Source organism: Heterodontus francisci, chromosome 26, assembly GCF_036365525.1.
Source record: "Heterodontus francisci isolate sHetFra1 chromosome 26, sHetFra1.hap1, whole genome shotgun sequence".
Lineage (NCBI taxonomy): Eukaryota > Metazoa > Chordata > Chondrichthyes > Heterodontiformes > Heterodontidae > Heterodontus > Heterodontus francisci.
Genome location: NC_090396.1, coordinates 15,925,184 through 15,943,209, shown reverse-complemented (window position 1 = coordinate 15,943,209; position 18,026 = coordinate 15,925,184). Strand labels below are relative to the sequence as shown.

Here is an 18,026-nt window from a genome sequence, read left to right as displayed (position 1 = left end):
AGCTTTTCTTTGCCTACCCTATCCAAACCTGTCATAATCTTGTACACCTCTATCAAATCTCCCTTCAATCATCTTTGCTCCAAGGAGAACAACCCCAGTCTCTCCAATCTAACCTTGTAGCTAAAATCCCTCAACCCTGGAACCATTTTGGTAAATTTCCTCTACACCCTCTCAGGCACCCTTATATCCTTCCTAAAGTGTGGTGACTGGAACTGGGCACAATACTCTAGTTGTGACCTAACCAGAGCTTTATAAAGGTTCAGCATAACTTCCTTTCTTTTGTGCTCAATACCTCTATTTGTGAAGCCCAAGGTCCCATATGCTTTGCTAACTACTTTCTCAATATGTCTTGCCACCTTCAAAGTTCTATGCACATGAACCCCCAGGTCCCTCTGTCCTTGTACACTCTTTAGAACTGTACCATTTCGTCTATATTGCCTCTCCCTATCCTTTTTGCCAGATTGCATCACCTCACATTTCTCTGTATTAAATTCCATCTGCCACTTGTCTGCCCATTCTGAGAGCCTATCTATGTCTTGTTGCAGTCCATTGGTATCATCCTCATTGTCTGCCACACCACTGCAACTCACTGTTTTCTGTCCTTAAGCTAATTTTTCTGGAGTAAAAAGACTTAATTGGAGGAGGGCCTTTTCATGGGATGAGAACAGATCTGTCCCAGGTAAATTGGAATCAAAGATTGTCAGGCAAAATTGTAACAGACTTTAAAGAGGAGATGGTTCAGGTACAGTCGAGGTACATTCCCACAAAAGGGAATGGCAGGGCAACCAAGGCTAGAGCTCCCTGGATGACGAAAGAGATAGAGAGTAAGATGAAGCAGAAAAATGGTGTGTGTGACAGATGTCAGATTGATAATACAAGTGAGAACCAGGCTGAATATAGAAAGTTCAGGAGGGAAGTGAAAAAAGAAATAAAAGAGGTAAAGAGGGTGTCTGAGAAGAGTCTGACAGCTAACGTAAAGAGAATTCAGGGCCTGAATTTTCTCCAAGGGAAGGATGTCCTTTCGCTAGGACCAAAAGCGGGACCCAACCCACATGGGCAGCCGGCGGGACCCTGGGCAGCATTTTACCAGTGGTGGCCAATTAGGAGACCACCGGCGGGATTGCTATCCAATTGAGGGCCGGCAGCTCAGCAGCACCACCAATAGAAGTGGCTGCTCCTGAGGTTGCAGGAAGAGTGAGGGTGCCTCCGTGCTGAGGCAAGCAGGCCCCGGTGATCGGGAGAGAGCACCCTCTAGCAGAGGTAACCACAGGGGTGGCCATTGCCACCGGCAGCCCCTCCATGAGACATGGAGAGGCCATAAAGGAGGGCCCCCCCTGGGAACTTGCTGGGAGGTTGCCAGGTTTACCTAGCAGTGTCCCCATGTGGCGTTGGCCCCTCCCACGCCGCTAAAATCTCAGTGAGGACAGGACGTGGCCCTCAGTTTGGCAATTAATTGGTTTAATTTGTTACCTGCCGACTGGAGGCGGGTGGCCGCGCTGCTGACATTCTCACCATTAGAAACATCCCACAGTGGCAGGAAGACATCGGACTCTCTTCCCAATGCCTGCCACTGCCATTTTCCAAAGCTTCCTTCCTCCCAGCCTGTCTCCAAAGGGCTGGTGAAATCCAGCCCCAAAAGTAACAAGGTATTCAGAGGAGTGGCGGTCTGATTAGGGACCAAAACGGGGTATTATGCATGGAGGCACAGGGCATGGCCGAGGTAGTAAATGAGTATTTTGAATCTGTCTTTACCAAGGAAAAAGGTGATAGCAGAGTCATAGTGAAAGATGAAGTAGTTGAATTACTGGATGGACTAAAAATTGATAAGAGGGGTTATTGGATAGGCTGGCTGTACTTAAAGTTGACAAGTCACCAGGACCAGATGGGATGCATCCAAGGATGCTGAGGGAAGTAAGGGAGGAAACTATGGAAGCACTGGCTATAATCTTCCAATCCTCCTTAGATAAGGGGGTGGTGCCAGAGGACTGGAGAATTGCAAATATTACGCCCCTGTTCAAAAAGGGTGTCAAGATAAAGCCGGCAACCACAGGCCATTCAGCTTAACTTCAGTGCTGAGAAAGCTTTTAGAAGTGATAACCTGGAACAAAATTAACAGTCACTGGGACAAGAGTGGATTAATGAAGGAAAGCCAGCATGGATTTGTTAAAGGCACATAATAGGCGTGCCAGCAAAGTTGAAGCCAATGGAATAAAAGGGACAGTGGCGTCATGGATACAGAATTGGCTGAGTGGTAGGAAACAGAGAATAGTGGTGAACACATTTTGGTAGGAAGAATGAGAAAAGGCAATATAAAATAAAGGATACAGTTCTAAAGTGGATGTAGGAACAGAGAGATGTAGGGGTATATGTGCACAAATCATTGATGGTGGCAGGAAAGGTTGAGAAAGTGGTTAAAAAGGCATATGGGATCCTGGGCTTTATAAATACAGGCATACAAAAGCAAAGAGGTTATGGTGAACCTTTATCAAACTCTGGTTCGGCCTCAGCTGGAGTATTGTGTCCAAATCTGAGCACCACACTTTAGGAAGGATTTAGATTTTTTTAGATTTAGAGATACAGCACTGATACAGGCCCTTCGGCCCACCGAGTCTGTGCCGACCATTAACCACCCATTTATACTAATCCTACACTAATCCCATATTCCTACCACATCCTCACCTGTCCCTATATTCCCCTACCACCTACCTATACTAGGAGCAATTTATAATGGCCAATTCACCTATCAACCTGCAAGTCTTTTGGCTGTGGGAGGAAACCGGAGCACCCGGAGGAAACCCACGCAGACACAGGGAGAACTTGCAAACTCCACACAGGCAGTACCCAGAATTGAACCCGGGTTGCTGGAGATGTGAGGCTGCGGTGCTAACCACTGCGCCACTGTGCCGCCATAATGTGAACATTTTACAGAGGTTGCAGAACAGATTTACAAGAATGATTCCAGAGATGACAGACTTCAGTTGCGAGGATAAATTAGAGAAGCTGGGGTTGGAGAAGAGAGGGTTGAAAGGAGATTTGATAGAGCTGTCAAAATCATGAGGGGCCTCAACAGTGTAGATCAGGAGAAACTGTCCCCATTGGCAGAAGGGTCAAGAATGAGAGAACACCAATTTAAGATGAGTGGCAGACGAAGCAATGGTGACATGAAGATGAACTTTTCTTTTTTATCTGGCAAGTATTTTGGATCTGCAATACACTGCCTGAGAGTGTGGTGGAGGCAGATTCAACTGTGGCTTTCTAAAGGTTATCGGATGATTATCTGAAGAGAAAAAAATTGCTGGGCTACAGGGAAAGGGAAGGGGAATGGGACTAGCAGAGTTGCTCTTGCAGAGAGCCAGCATGGACATGATGGGCTGAATGGCCTCCTTCTGTACTGTAACTATTCTATGATCATCGAGATATTCTATGATTTTAATCAAGTAATAGACCATATAATGACAATGCTGTATCCAAATGGGTAAGTGTGCTCATTTACTCAAAATCATCCACTGTTTCAACAGAATAAGGACAAACTAGTTGCCCTCCAGCCAACTCGGAACAGGATCACTTAGCAAAACGCTAACTGTCTACACCTCTGCTTTAAACAGACTCCATCATAGAGATACACACTGTGGGAGAACTAGCTCATGATGTTGGGGAGGAGACACAGGGTGAGTCACTGACATTGGTGAGGAAGGGATTCCAGTGGTTGGGGAGCCAGCTGGTACAAAGTCGATGGCCAACAAGCTGAAACAATAGAGTAACAAGAAAAATGCTGACTGTTTACTTCCTCTTTAATCATGTTAGTTGATCCATTTATAAAGACACAAGAACCACAGACCAACACTCATCAAATATCTGTCTTTGATTACCATAAACTTATCACCACTCATGTCTACATTTTGGTTAAAATTAATGCAGAGAAAATGATAGGCCATAGTATAGATGTTTCTCTTGGATGGAATGTTATAGAGTACATAACTCTGATATTGTGAGTATGAGTGAGTACACTGCAAAGTGTACCTGTGTGCTATATTTCTGGAATTCAATGCTGCATTGGTTGGCATTATTGGAGCTACATGTCGTGTTATGAAGGTGCTTCCATTTTTTGTAAAATTTTTTTGAGGACTTGGGTTTTCAAACTGAAAAGGATTCCATAGATGCTGGACTTTGTTTTTTTGTTAAATAGAGGTCATCGGAAGGTCTTTTGGACTTGGTTTGTAAACAACCTTTACCAGAAGTCACCTGTCTTCAGATAAGTACCCAGCAGGGGACTTTTTGACCTGGGAAAGATGTTACAGAGAAGTGACAGGTCAAGATTTATAAGGGTCAGGAGGCTTGACTCTTGCGATATTGTTTTTGGTTTTGCTTTGGACAGTCAGTTGGGGGTGTGGAGTGTTTTGAAAGGAGTTTTAAAAAAATCAACCTGCCAAGGACAAAACCCCAGCTCAGCCTTTTCCATCTCTTTGAAAAGCCTGCCAGCTTTTCCAACTCTGAGAAGCGAGTGTGAGAAATAGAGAAACTGATGCGATTTTTCTCCTGAAAAGCCTGCCAGAAACCCCTGTTGTCACATTTCTCCTGGGTAGCTTGTCAAACTTATCTTCAATGTCACCTGAAAAGAACTGTTTTAGAGAGATACCAGTGACAGCCGTCTACGCATATTTGGGGCGCCAAACCAAAAAGGAACAATGGACATCTTTCCATAACCTCTTTTTTCTTCAAGAATTAGCAAGTATTTGGCCAAAGTATTCTTTTTTGTATTTTTTTTGTAACAGAACCCTAAAGAGAAAATCTCTATTTTTCAGTTAACCAGTGTATGTGTGTGAGGGGCTAAGTAAAAAAAGGAAACTTTCATATTTCACTCTGTGTGTTAATGTATTGCTTCATTACTGGTTATGCCTTGTTTTATAAGAATCCTGGTTGGTGTATTTTATTCTGGAATAAAGAGTAGAGTATATGATTGACTGTAACGGTAACGGTAAACATTTAAGTATATGTTATGACCTGTGGAGTAGTTGAACTAGAAAAGACAGTGCACTCCTCCCACCTCAGTCGTAACAGGGTACATAACTCTGATATTGTGAGTATGAGTGAGTACACTGCAAAGTGTACCTGTGTGCTATATTTCTGGAATTCAATGCTGCATTGGTTGGGATTAGTGGAGCTGCATGCCTGCATTGTTTGGAATTCCTGGAGCTGCATGGCTGCATTGATTGGGAGTAATAGAGCAGTGTCGCTGCATCATTTAGGATTTCTGGAGCTGCATTGCTACTGTAGATCAGTGTGTTGTACAACTGTGATAGGCTTATACTAATATTGAAAAAAGTCTTGTTTATATAGTAAATATCTCTGAGGAATGTCCCCAAACACTTGCAAAATTACTTTTGGAGTGCAAACTTCCAATTTATGCACAGCAAGATCCCACTGAAAGCAATGAGATAAATGATTAGTTAGCTTTTTTCTTGTCGTAATGATGTTGATTGATGGATTAATATTGACTAGGACATTTGGCTGGGAGTGTATGGGGGGGGGGGGGGGGGGGGAGGCGGTGAATTGTGTGGTGGGCTGGGGGGGTGGGGGGTGGTGGGTAAGGGGGTGCTCTCTTGCTCTTCTACTGCCAACCTTTTCCAACCACTGGAGAAGGGTCCGACAGTGCAGTACTCCCTCAGTACTGCATTGGAGTTTCAGCCTGGATTGTAATGATGCAGCCCTGGGAGTGGGAATGACATGTCGTGGGGATTGCAGGGGACTGTGCTGGTCGCACTTTATCCGGAAGCTGCCTTGACTTTCCCTGAAGTTCAGTGGCTGGGTTTGATTCAGGCTGTCGCCCCGGGTGAGGGAGGCGGTGTGTTCTCATCCTGCCCCAGCAGGTGAGTAAGGAATGCTGCAGTTAGTCAGAGGGTGACGCTGTGCCTCATCACCAGGTACATACCTGCACGGAGAGAGAGGAAAAACAAACTTCTCCTAACTCTGGGAGGGACTGCATTCGGGCTCCGATCCACCAAGCGAGACAGTTAAAGTGGGAAGGAGAATAGCCCAAGTCAATATTTAACCAGGACAGTCATCTCCAGCCGGCTAGTAACTGAAGGTAGGTGAAGTTCAAGGGTTTGGGGAGTGGGGCTGAGCTGCTCACTCGGGAGGGAGTTTGAGGAATTTGGAGGGTTCGCTCCAGGACCAGAATTTGTTACAATTAAGACGAAGTTTTTACTTTTGATTGTACCGAGGGCAGATCAGAGCGGGAGAAAGTGACAAATTCGCCCTGGGACTGCGAGGGAAACTGACCAGAGGAGGCACCCAGATCCCGGGGGGAATTCGCCCTGATCCCGGGGGGAATTCGCCCTGATCCCGAGGAAACTGCACACTGAACCCGGGGGGGATTGCAATCTGAACCCGGGGGCAATTCCAGTCTGATCCCGGAGGAAATTCCAGTCTGATCCCGGGGGGAATTGCAATCTGAACCCGGGGGCAATTCCAGTCTGATCCCGGGGGCAATTCCAGTCTGATCCCGGGGGGAATTACAGTCTGATCCCGGGCGGAATTGCAATCTGATCCCGGGGGGAATTGCAATCTGAACCCGGGGGCAATTCCAGTCTGAACCCGGGGCAATTCCAGTCTGATCCAGGGGGCAATTCCAGTCTGATCCCGGGGGGAATTACAGTCTGATCCCGGGGGGAATTGCAATCTGATCCCGGGGGGAATTCCAGTCTGATCCCGGGGGGAATTGCAATCTGAACCCGGGGCAATTCCAGTCTGATCCCGGGGGGAATTACAGTCTGATCCCGGGGGGAATTCCACTCTGAACCCGGGGGCAATTCCAGTCTGATCCCGGGGGGAATTACAGTCTGATCCCGGGGGCAATTCCAGTCTGATCCCGGGGGGAATTACAGTCTGATCCCGGAGGAAATTCCACTCTGATCCCGGGGGGAATTACACTCTGATCCCGGGGGGAATTACACTCTGATCCCGGGGGGAATTGCAATCTGATCCCGGGGGGAATTCCACTCTGAACCCGGAGGAAATTCCAGTCTGTTCCCGGGTTTGAGTTCCCCTCCAAACCGACCTTTTGATTTATTCCTTTCTGCCCATTGGCGAAGTTGGATCGGCAGCGGCGGACCCCTCTGGTTGTCCCGACTTTCCTGAACATCATTCCGAGTCTGTTCAACTGAACTCATCTGCGAAGGAGCAAGGATTTGTTTTAAATTTCTAAAACCTAACAGGATCTGGAGATGGATTGGCAGGTTTAAAGTTGTTTGTGGGGTCAGGTGTATTTCAGGAAGATTTTTACATTTGTCTCTTTTGGTGAGAGTTTGTTTTTTAAACTGTGCCGCCCTCAACGACTTTTATGAAAAAGCTGAGCCCTTCCACCGTTATAAGATAAAGTGTTTCAACTGTGACCAGCCTGGAATGAGTCTGGGGTTCAGTCAGGGGAGGGGGAATGAGTCTGGGGTTCAGTCAGGAGAGGGGGAATGAGTCTGGGGTTCAGTCAGGGGAGGGGGAATGAGTATGGGGTTCAGTCAGGGGAGGGGGAATGAGTCTGGGGTTCAGACAGGGGAGGGGGAATGAGTCTGGGGTTCAGTCAGGGGAGGGGGAATGAGTCTGGGGTTCAGTCAGGAGAGGGGGAATGAGTCTGGGGTTCAGTCAGGGGAGGGGGAATGAGTATGGGGTTCAGTCAGGGGAGGGGGAATGAGTCTGGGGTTCAGTCAGTGGGAGGGGGAATGAGTCTGGGGTTCAGACAGGGGAGGGGGAATGAGTCTGGGGTTCAGACAGGGGAGGGGGAATGAGTCTGGGATTGAGTCAGTGGGAGGGGGAATGAGTCTGGGATTCAGTCAGTGGGAGGGGGAATGAGTCTGGGGTTCAGTCAGTGGGAGGGGGAATGAGTCTGGGATTCAGTCAGTGGGAGGGGGAATGAGTCTGGGGTTCAGTCAGTGGGAGGGGGAATGAGTCTGGGATTCAGTCAGGGGAGGGGGAATGAGTCTGGGGTTCAGTCAGGGGAGGGGGAATGAGTCTGGGGTTCAGTCAGTGGGAGGGGGAATGGCTCTGGGGTTCAGTCAGGAGAGGGGGAATGAGTCTGGGGTTCAGTCAGTGGGAGGGGGAATGGCTCTGGGGTTCAGACAGGGGAGGGGGAGGGGAACTGGGCCAAGGTGCTATGTGAGGGGATAAGGTTAATACCTTGGTGAAGATTTTCGCCGGTTCGGAAATCCTGGTGAAAATACAAATGTACTTTGAAACTGACAGGAAGTTTGCAATTTTACCAGAAATGTTGTTTACAGGATGGGGTCTGACCCTCCCTCCAAGTGTGCATCACACCAACTTTCTTCCCTCACCCTAGTTCCTGAAGCCATGGACTCTTGCAGGGTACAGATGATAGGTACTGTCTATCCTCCGGTACCCCATCCTTATGTTAGACCTAGTGTCAGTGTTCTGCTTGCAAAGACTTTATCTAATCCTGTTCTCATCTGACATCCACACATGGGTACTGGGACAGGGATGCATCAGAGGGAAAACTCTGGCTGATATCCACCTCCTTATAACAGTGATGGATAGAAGGTACATTCATATAGTGCCTTTTGGCACTGGCATAATGGGGCAAATGGCCTCCTCTGTGCTGTAAGATTCGATGATGATTTTTATCACCACCTCAGGTGCATCAAAGTACTTCAGTGAAACCAGTTGATCCCGCAGTCAGCAAATTGAGATCCAGTTACAAAGAGACTAGCAACCCTCACCCAAGTGAACAGTTATTTTATTGATGTTGGTTGAGAGATAAATATGGAGTGGGGCTAGAACCCAGGACATTCTGACTCACAGCTAAGAGTACAACAGTGGTGGCTGAGCCCAATCACAGTATCCCCATTGCTTTTCTGGCTCAGAACAGAAACTCACCAGAGGCTGGGATTGAATATGGGGCCTTCAAGTCTGTTGGCGCAGCACCTTTCCCTGCTAGTCTATTGTGAAACTATCATCTTCTGTCTATTTAGGCTCTGTAATTGTAGCTGGTTCTGCAGTATATATTTGGAAAACTGGCCCTATATTTTATACAGCCCTAATCATTGTACATTCTGTTTATTGTTTGCAGGCCCCATATCCCACAGATTCCTAGTTCCCTTTGTAATCTATGGGTTCCTGGATTACTGTCTATTCCATACATTGGTTGGCTTGACAACGTGATGCAGTGGGTTAATGCAGTGTCCATTCAATTCTGGGACTTGGTCCCAAATTCATCCCTGAAACAGTGAAGACTTCCTTTTTCTCTCTGGAGGATGAAGAGTGTCTTCATCACTTTAGCTCTGATTGGTTAAAACTACTTCCTCTCTCTTTGAGGGGTATAGTTTTATCTCTGAGGGGCAAATTTACTCTAATGAGTGAAGATCCCTCTCTAATGAGGGATGAAAATCTTTCTGCCTAACAAGTGATGAATTTGGTCTCTGAGGTGAAGATTTTCAGAGTAAGGCTATTTTCTTACTCTCTAAGATGTTGTCTTTACTGGGTGAAGGCTGTTCTCTGTCTCTCTGATGTTGTGATTGGATAGACGCTGTATTTTTACCTCCAGGATCTGGAATCAAGTCCGTCGGATGTGTCTAGATGAAAGCTTCTTCTTTCTATTGGCTGGAGTGGTCCTCCATGGCATAAGTTTGGGCTGGTTCCATCCTGTTTCCCAATGAGTGGGGACTCACAGCACAAAGCTGCTGTGGTCTGCAGTCCTTCAGAGCAGATCGACAATGGAAACATTCATTTTGGTGCACTGGACAATCTCTGTAAAGTTCAGTACTCTTCTTGCCTCAGCTGAGATCACTAACATAGGAACGGAGGAGGCCATTCAGCCCCTTCAGCATGTTCTGCCATTCAGTTAGATCACAGCTAATCTGCACCTCAAGTCCATTTACCCACCTTTGTTCTATATCTGGAGAAACCGTGGAGGAGCAGAATGATGTATTAAGGTTCCAAGTACAGAAATCACTAAATACAAGTGGACAGATACAGTTTTATAACTGGAGAGTAGCTACAAGCAGTGTGTAACTGAATCATGGAGTCATTTACGGCACAGAAGGAGGCCATTCGGCCCATGGTGTCCATGCAAGCCCTCCGCGGAGCAATCCAGTCAGTCACACTCCCCCATTATTTTCTTCAAGTGGCCATCCAATTTGGAGGTATTCATAATCATGAGGGGTTAAGAACGAGAGGGCACAGATTTAAAGTATTTGGTAGGAGAAGCAAAAGTGACATGAGGTAAAACTTTTTCATGCAGCGAGGCGTTAAGGTCTGGAATGCGCTGCCTGAGAACGTGGTGGAGGCAAGTTCAATTGAAGCATTCAAAAGGGAATTAGACAGTTATAGGGAAAGGAAGAATGTGCAGGGTTATGGGGAGAAGGCGGGGGAATGGAACTGAGTGAATTGCTCTTTCAGAGAGCTGGTGTGGACATGATGGGCCAAATGGCCTCCTTCTGCACTAACAATTCTGTGATTCTGAATTTCCTTTTGAAGTCATTGATTGTCTCCACTTCCAGCAACCATGTGAGCGATGAGTTCCAGGTCATTACCACCCACTGCGTAAAAACGTTCTTCTTCACATTCCCCCTGTATTTCTTGCCCAAAGTGTCCCCTAGTTGTTGTACCATCAGTTAATGGGAGTAGTTTTCCTTGTCTAACTTATCTAAGCCCTGTTATAAACTTGTAAACCTCTATCAAATCTCCCCTCATTCTCCTTTGCTCCAGGGACAACAACCCCAGCTTTTCCCACCTAACCTTGAAACTAAAATCCCCCATTCCTGAAACCATTCTGATAAATCTCCTCTGCCTCCTCTCAAGGACTCTCACATCCTTCCCGAGTGTGATGAACAGAACTGGACGCAATACTCCAGTTGGGGCCTAACCAGAGCTTTATAAAGGTTCAGCATAACTTCCCTGCTTTTGTACTCAATGCCTCTATTTATGAATCCCAAGATCCCATATGCTTTACTAACCACTCTCTCAATATGTCCTGCCATCTTCAAAGATTGATGTCCATGCACCCCCAGGTCCCTCTGTTCCTGCACACTCGTTAGAACTGTGTCATTGTGTATATATTGCCTCTCCCTATTCCTTCTGTCAAAATGCATCACCTCACATTTGTCTGTATTAAATTCCATCTGCCACCGCTCTGCCCATTCTGCTGGCCTGTCTAGTTGCCCAGTTGTAGAAGGTTCATATCATCCTCACTATTTGCCACACCTCCAAGTTTGGTGTCATCGACAAATTTTGAAATTCTATTCTATATTCCATCCATTCAAACCGGAAGAACCCAGCGTTAATCTCTTGGCCTTAGTGCTCCAGAGAACAGGGAGGGGAAAAAAAGAAAGCTTGCATTTGTGTATCACCTTTCACTACCTCAGGACATCCCAAAGTGCTTTACAGCCAATAAAGTACTTTGGAAGTGTAGTCACAATTGTAATGTAGCAAACATGACAACCAATCAGTGCACAGCAAGATCCCACGAACAACAATGTGAAAAAGATCAAATGATCTGTTTTGTGAGGTTACTTGAGGGAAAGATAATGGCCAGGTCATTGGGGATAATTCCCCTGCTCTTTATAATAGTGCCATGGAATCTTTTACATCCACCTGGGAGACCAGACTGGGCCTTGGGTTAATATCTCATCTGAAGGACACTACCTCTGACAGTACAGAACTCCCCCAGTACTGTTCTGGAGTGCCAGCCTGGATTATGGCTCAAGTGGAGTGGAGCTTGAACATACAGCCTGCTGACTCAGAGGCTAGAGTGACACAGTTCACAAGATCTTAAATGCAGCACCTCAAGTAAATAAGGTCAGAAAGAAACTAACCGATACCAGGCCTTTACAACAGAAATATGGAATATAAAGTCAACATGTCATGGTGAATTTACATCAAACCTTAGCAGGACCACAGTTGGTGAACTGTGTACAGTTTTGGGCTCCATACTATAAGCAGGTTGTGTGAACAATGCAGATTCACTAAGCTGGTATGAGGAAATAAAAATACAAAGAATGATGTGAAAAATTGAAGCTGTTTTCATTGGAACAGAAGAGATTATATGGGGTGATTTGATATGTGCTTAAAATTATGAAGGAAGATAACACGGTAGCAATGGAACCAGACTGACTTTGGTAACTGAGAGGTATAGAATAAGAGGATATAGATAAAAGATCAGCTGTTAAGACGTTAAGAACGGGAGCAACCTTATTACACAGAACACCTTATTACACCTTCAAATCTGAATTATTGTTGGAGATTTAACATAAATAAATATTTTCTTTTACTTATTGCTTCTACCACTTTTGCCCCTCTCTTAATTCCAACTTTCTCTCCCTCTCCATTTTCTGTACATGATTTGCCATTGAGTTAACTATTCAAACATATACTTCCTGATTCAGACTCTGTGCTCCTCATGAACGATTCTCCAATCTGATTGATGAAGGAGAGACACAGCCTCTTGCCCAATTCACACAGGTCCCAGATCCCCTGTAGAGGATCTGTGCTGAAATGGCTCTCTAATTACTGTAAGTTCCATTGCAAAAGCCTACAATATTCTAAGGACAAGTGTTGGTGCAATGAATGGCCAGTGCCACTCATTCAACCCTTGACTACAAAATCTGGGCTGATGTATTTTTGGGCAGAAATGGGTCTGAGGGATATGGTGAGAAGGTGGGCAGGTGAGGGTAATCTTTGAAAACGTGATGGCTTGTTGGGTCAAAGCAATGTTTCCTCTTCCTAAAAGTTCTTATTACATGATAAAAATGGAAGAGATTGTGAATAGAGGATTGATCAGTAGCATAGTTGAACCTCTATCTAATAGTGAGTAGGAACCATTAACTCTTTGTGTTTCATCAGGAGATGGAGCGGTGGAAGATATGGTGCTCGGTGGTGATCGTGGTCCTATCAGGAGCTGTGTGTCAGGGGGACAGAAGTGAGGTTTCTACTTTTATCTCTGCTCTCTCCTCTTCTTTGACATTTTCCCAGTGAGGAACTCACCTCTATGGCCCAGGAATTCCCTGTCGGGAAAGATCACTCTGCCAGAATGGCTAAACTCTAGGCATACCTGGTGCTGGGACTCAAAGGGGCAGATCACTGGCTGTCAATTTTGAGTACCTGCATCGCTGGCAGCGATGAGCAGGGAGAGGGTGCGTGGGGTGGTTATGGTGGTGGGAAGGCAATTAGTAGGGGAGAGATGATTAGGAGAGGGGGGGAAACGATTGGAAGGGAGGGGTGACTTGGAAGGGAGGCAATTGAGATGGAGAGAATGACCAGGAGAGGCAGGGAGGCGATTGAAAGGGGCCAGAAATGGCATTCGTCACTTACATTCAGGAAAGTATTTTTCAATATATTTACCTTTTTTGGTGATGGTCCCTTTAAGGAATTGCAGTATAGTCCAGAAGTAAAGCAAGTTATTCAGGTGCAGATGTCTGACTGTATGTCTGGTTTGATCTCTGACTACTTGATGCTGAGTGTTTGACGCTATTTCAAACTTTCTTTTGGTTTCAGGCAATCACTGCATTCTCAGTCGAGCTAAAACCTGCACTGAGTGCATGAGAGTGAACAAGGACTGCTCATACTGTGCTGATGAGGTAACTTCGAAAAACCACAGCACACCCACCCCTCGTCTACACCCCCTCCCACACCTCCAAACACAACACCCCCCCCCACCTCCAAACTACAACAGACCCCCACCTCCAAACTCCAACAGAACCCCCCACCTCCAAACTTCAACAGACCCCCCCCACCTCCAAACTCCAACAGACCCCCCACCTCCAAATTCCAACAGACCCCCACCTCCAAACTCCAACAGACCCCCCCACCTCCAAATTCCAACAGACCCCCCACCTCCAAATTCCAACAGACCCCCACCTCCAAACTCCAACAGAACCCCCCACCTCCAAACTCCAACAGAACCCCCCACCTCCAAACTTCAACAGACCCCCCCACCTCCAAACTCCAACAGACCCCCCACCTCCAAACTCCAACAGACCCCCAACTCCAAACTCCAACAGACCCCCCTCAGCTCCAAACTCCAACAGACCCCCCAGCTCCAAACTCCAACAGACCCCCCCCCACCTACAAACTCCAACAGACCCCACACCTCCAAACGTCAACAGACCCCCCCCACCACCAAACGCCAACAGACCCCCCCCACCTCCAAACCCCAACAGACCCCGCCCACCTCCAAACCCCAACAGAACCCCCCCACCGACAAACTCCAACATACCCCCCACCTCCAAACCCCAACAGAACGCCCCCCACCTCCAAACCCCAATAAACCCCCCACCTCCAAACCCCAACAAACCCCCACACCTCCAAACTCCAACAGACCCCCCCACCTCCAAACTCCAACAGACCCCCTCCACCTCCAAACTCCAAGAGAGCCCTCCACCTCCAAACTCCAACAGACGCCCCCACCTCCAAACTCCAACAGACGCCCCCACCTCCAAACCCCAACAAACACCCCCCACCTCCAAAAACCAACAGACCCCCCCCCCACCTCCAAACTCCAACAAACCCCCCCATCCTCCAAACTGCAACAGACCCCCCCCCACCTCCAGACTCCAACAGGCACCGCTACATCCAAATTCCAACAAACCCCCCCATCCTCCAAACTCCAACAATCCCCCCCCCCACCTACAAACCCTAACAGACCCCTCACCTCCAAACCCTAACAGACCCCCCCCACCTCCAAACTCCAACAGAACCCCCACCTCCAAACCCCAACAGACGCCCCCACCTCCAAACTCCAACAGACCCCCCACCTCCAAACTCCAACAGACGCCTCCACCTCCAAACTCCAACAGAACCCCCCCACCTCCAAACTCTAACACAGACAGCCCCCACCTCCAAACCCCAACAAACACTCCCACCTCCAAACCCCAACAAACCCTCCCACCTCCAAACTCCAACAGAAACCCCCCACCTCCAAAGCCCATCAAACCCCCCCACCTCCAAACTCCAACAGACCCCCCACCTCCAAACTCCAACAGAACCCCCCCACCTCCAAACCCCAACAAACCCCCCGACCTCCAAACCCCAACAGACCCCCCCAGCTCCAAACTCCAACAGACCCCCCCCACCTCCAAATTCCAACGGACTCCCCACCTCCAAACTCCAAGAGAGCCCCTCACCTCCAAACCCCAACAGAACCCCCCCCCCCAACCTCCTAACTCCAACAGACCCCCCCACCTCCAAACTCCAACAGACCCCCCCCACCTCCAAAGCCCAACAACACCCCCCCCCCGACCTCCAAACACCAACAGACTCCCCACCTCCAAACTCCAACAGAACCCCCACCTCCAAACCCCAACAGACCCCCCCCATCCTCCACAGCCCAACAGACCCCCCACCTCCAAACCCCAACAGACCCCCCCACCTCCAAACCCCAACAGACACCCCACCTCCAAACCCCAACAGACCCCCCACCTCTAAACCCCAACAGACCCCCCCACCTCCAAACTCTAACACAGACAGCCCCCACCTCCAAACCCCAACAAACCCTCCCACCTTCAAACTCCAACAAACCCCCCCCACCAACAAACTCCAACAGACCCCCCACCTCCAAACTCCAACAGACCCCACCCACCTCCAAACTCCAACAGACCCCTCCACCTCCAAACTCCAACAGAACCCCCCCACCTCCAAACCCCAACAAACCCCCCCACCTCCAAACTCCAACAGACCCCCCACCTCCAAACCCCAACAAACCCCCCCCACCTCCAAACACCAACAGACTCCCCCCCCACTTCCAAACTCCAACAAACACCCCCATCTTCCAAACTCCAACAAACCCCCCCATCCTCCAAACTCCAACAGAACCCCCACCTCCAAACCCCAACAGCCCCCCCCATCCTCCAAACCCCAACAGCCCCCCCCATCCTCCAAACCCCAACAGACCCCCCCACCTCCAAACCCCAACAGACACCCCACCTCCAAACCCCAACAGACCCCCCCCACCTCCAAACTCTAACACAGACAGCCCCCACCTCCAAACCCCAACAAACACTCCCACCTCCAAACCCCAACAAACCCTCCCACCTCCAAACTCCAACAGAAACCCCCCACCTCCAAAGCCCATCAAACCCCCCCACCTCCAAACTCCAACAGACCCCCCACCACCAAACTCCAACAAACACCCCCGACCTCCAAACCCCAACAGACCCCCCCAGCTCAAAACTCCAACAGACCCCCCCCCCCACCTCCAAATTCCAATGGACTCCCCACCTCCAAACTCCAAGAGAGCCCCTCACCTACAAACCCCAACAGACTCCCCCCACCTCCAAACTCCAACAGACCCCCCCCACCTCCAAACTCCAACAGACCCCCCCCACCTCCAAAGCCCAACAACACCCCCCCCCGACCTCCAAACACCAACAGACTCCCCACCTCCAAACTCCAACAGAACCCCCACCTCCAAAGCCCAACAGACCCCCCCATCCTCCAAAGCCCAACAGACCCCCCCATCCTCCAAAGCCCAACAGACCCCCCACCTCCAAACCCCAATAGACCCCCCCACCTCCAAACCCCAACATACACCACACCTCCAAACCCCAACAGTCCCCCCACCTCTAAACCCTAACAGACCCCCCCACCTCCAAACTCTAACACAGACAGACCCCACATCCAAACCCCAACAAACTCTCCCACCTTCAAACTCCAACAAACCCCCCCACCAACAAACTCCAACAGACCCCCCACCTCCAAACCCCAACAGAGCCCCCACCTCCAAACTCTAACACAGACAGCCTCTACCTCCAAACCCCAACAGACCCCCCCACCTTGAAACTCCAACAGTCCCCCCCACCTCGAAACTCCAACAGACCCCCTACCTCCAAACCCCAACAGAACCCCCCCACCTCCAAACCCCAACAAACCCCCCACACCTCCAAACACCAACAGACCCCCCCACCTCCAAACTCCAACAGACCCCCCACCTCCAAACCCCAACAAACCCCCCCCACCTCCAAACACCAACAGACTCCCCCCCCACTTCCAAACTCCAACAAACACCCCCATCTTCCAAACTCCAACAAACCCCCCATCCTCCAAACTCCAACAGAACCCCCACCTACAAACCCCAACAGCACCCCCCATCCTCCAAACCCCAACAGCAACCCCCCATCCTCCAAACCCCAACAGACCCCCCCACTTCCAAACCCCAACAGACCCCCCCACCTCCAAACCCCAACAGACACCCCACCTCCAAACCCCAACAGACCCCCCCACCTCCAAACTCTAACACAGACAGCCCCCACCTCCAAACCCCAACAAACTCTCCCACCTCCAAACCCCAACAAACCCTCCCACCTCCAAACTCCAACAGAAACCCCCCACCTCCAAAGCCCAACAAACCCCCCCACCTCCAAACTCCAACAGACCCCCCACCTCCAAACTCCAACAGACCCCCCCACTCCAAACCCCAACAAACACCCCCGACCTCCAAACACCAACAGACCCCCCCACCTCCAAACTCCAACAGACCCCCCCACCTCCAAACCCCAACAGAACACCCCACTTCCAAACTCCAACAAACCCCCCTATCCTGCAAACTCCAACAAATCCCCCCATCCTCCAAACTCCAACAGACCCTCCCACCTCCAAACCCCAACAGACCCACCCACCTCCAAACTCCAACAGACCCCTCCACCTCCAAACCCCAACAAACACCCCCCCACCTCCAAACACCAACAGACCCCCCACCACCAAACTCCAACACCCCCCCCCGACCTCCAAACACCAACAGACCCCCCCAGCTCCAAACTCCAACAGACCCCCCCCACCTCCAAATTCCAACGGACTCCCCACCTCCAAACTCCAAGAGAGCCCCTCACCTCCAAACCCCAACAGAACCCCCCCCCAACCTCCTAACTCCAACAGACCCCCCCACCTCCAAACTCCAACAGACCCCCCCCACCTCCAAAGCCCAACAACACCCCCCCCCGACCTCCAAACACCAACAGACTCCCCACCTCCAAACTCCAACAGAACCCCCACCTCCAAACCCCAACAGACCCCCCCCATCCTCCACAGCCCAA

At 49.3% G+C, this 18,026-nt stretch overlaps 1 protein-coding gene across 5 annotated transcripts in view; it reads left to right on the top strand.

The window, feature by feature from the left end:
- Nucleotides 1-5,846: 5,846 nt before the first annotated feature.
- Nucleotides 5,847-18,026, top strand: part of itgb4 (integrin, beta 4) — a 162,042-nt gene continuing 149,862 nt past the window's right edge. For 3 of the 5 annotated variants that reach the window (XM_068057845.1, XM_068057842.1, XM_068057840.1), the window contains exons 1-3: nt 5,885-6,085; nt 12,844-12,919; nt 13,495-13,577. In XM_068057845.1, the coding sequence (XP_067913946.1) occupies nt 12,847-12,919; nt 13,495-13,577 (156 nt within the window). In that variant the 5' untranslated portion in view covers nt 5,885-6,085; nt 12,844-12,846. The other 2 variants (XM_068057841.1, XM_068057843.1) reach the window with 2 other exon arrangements.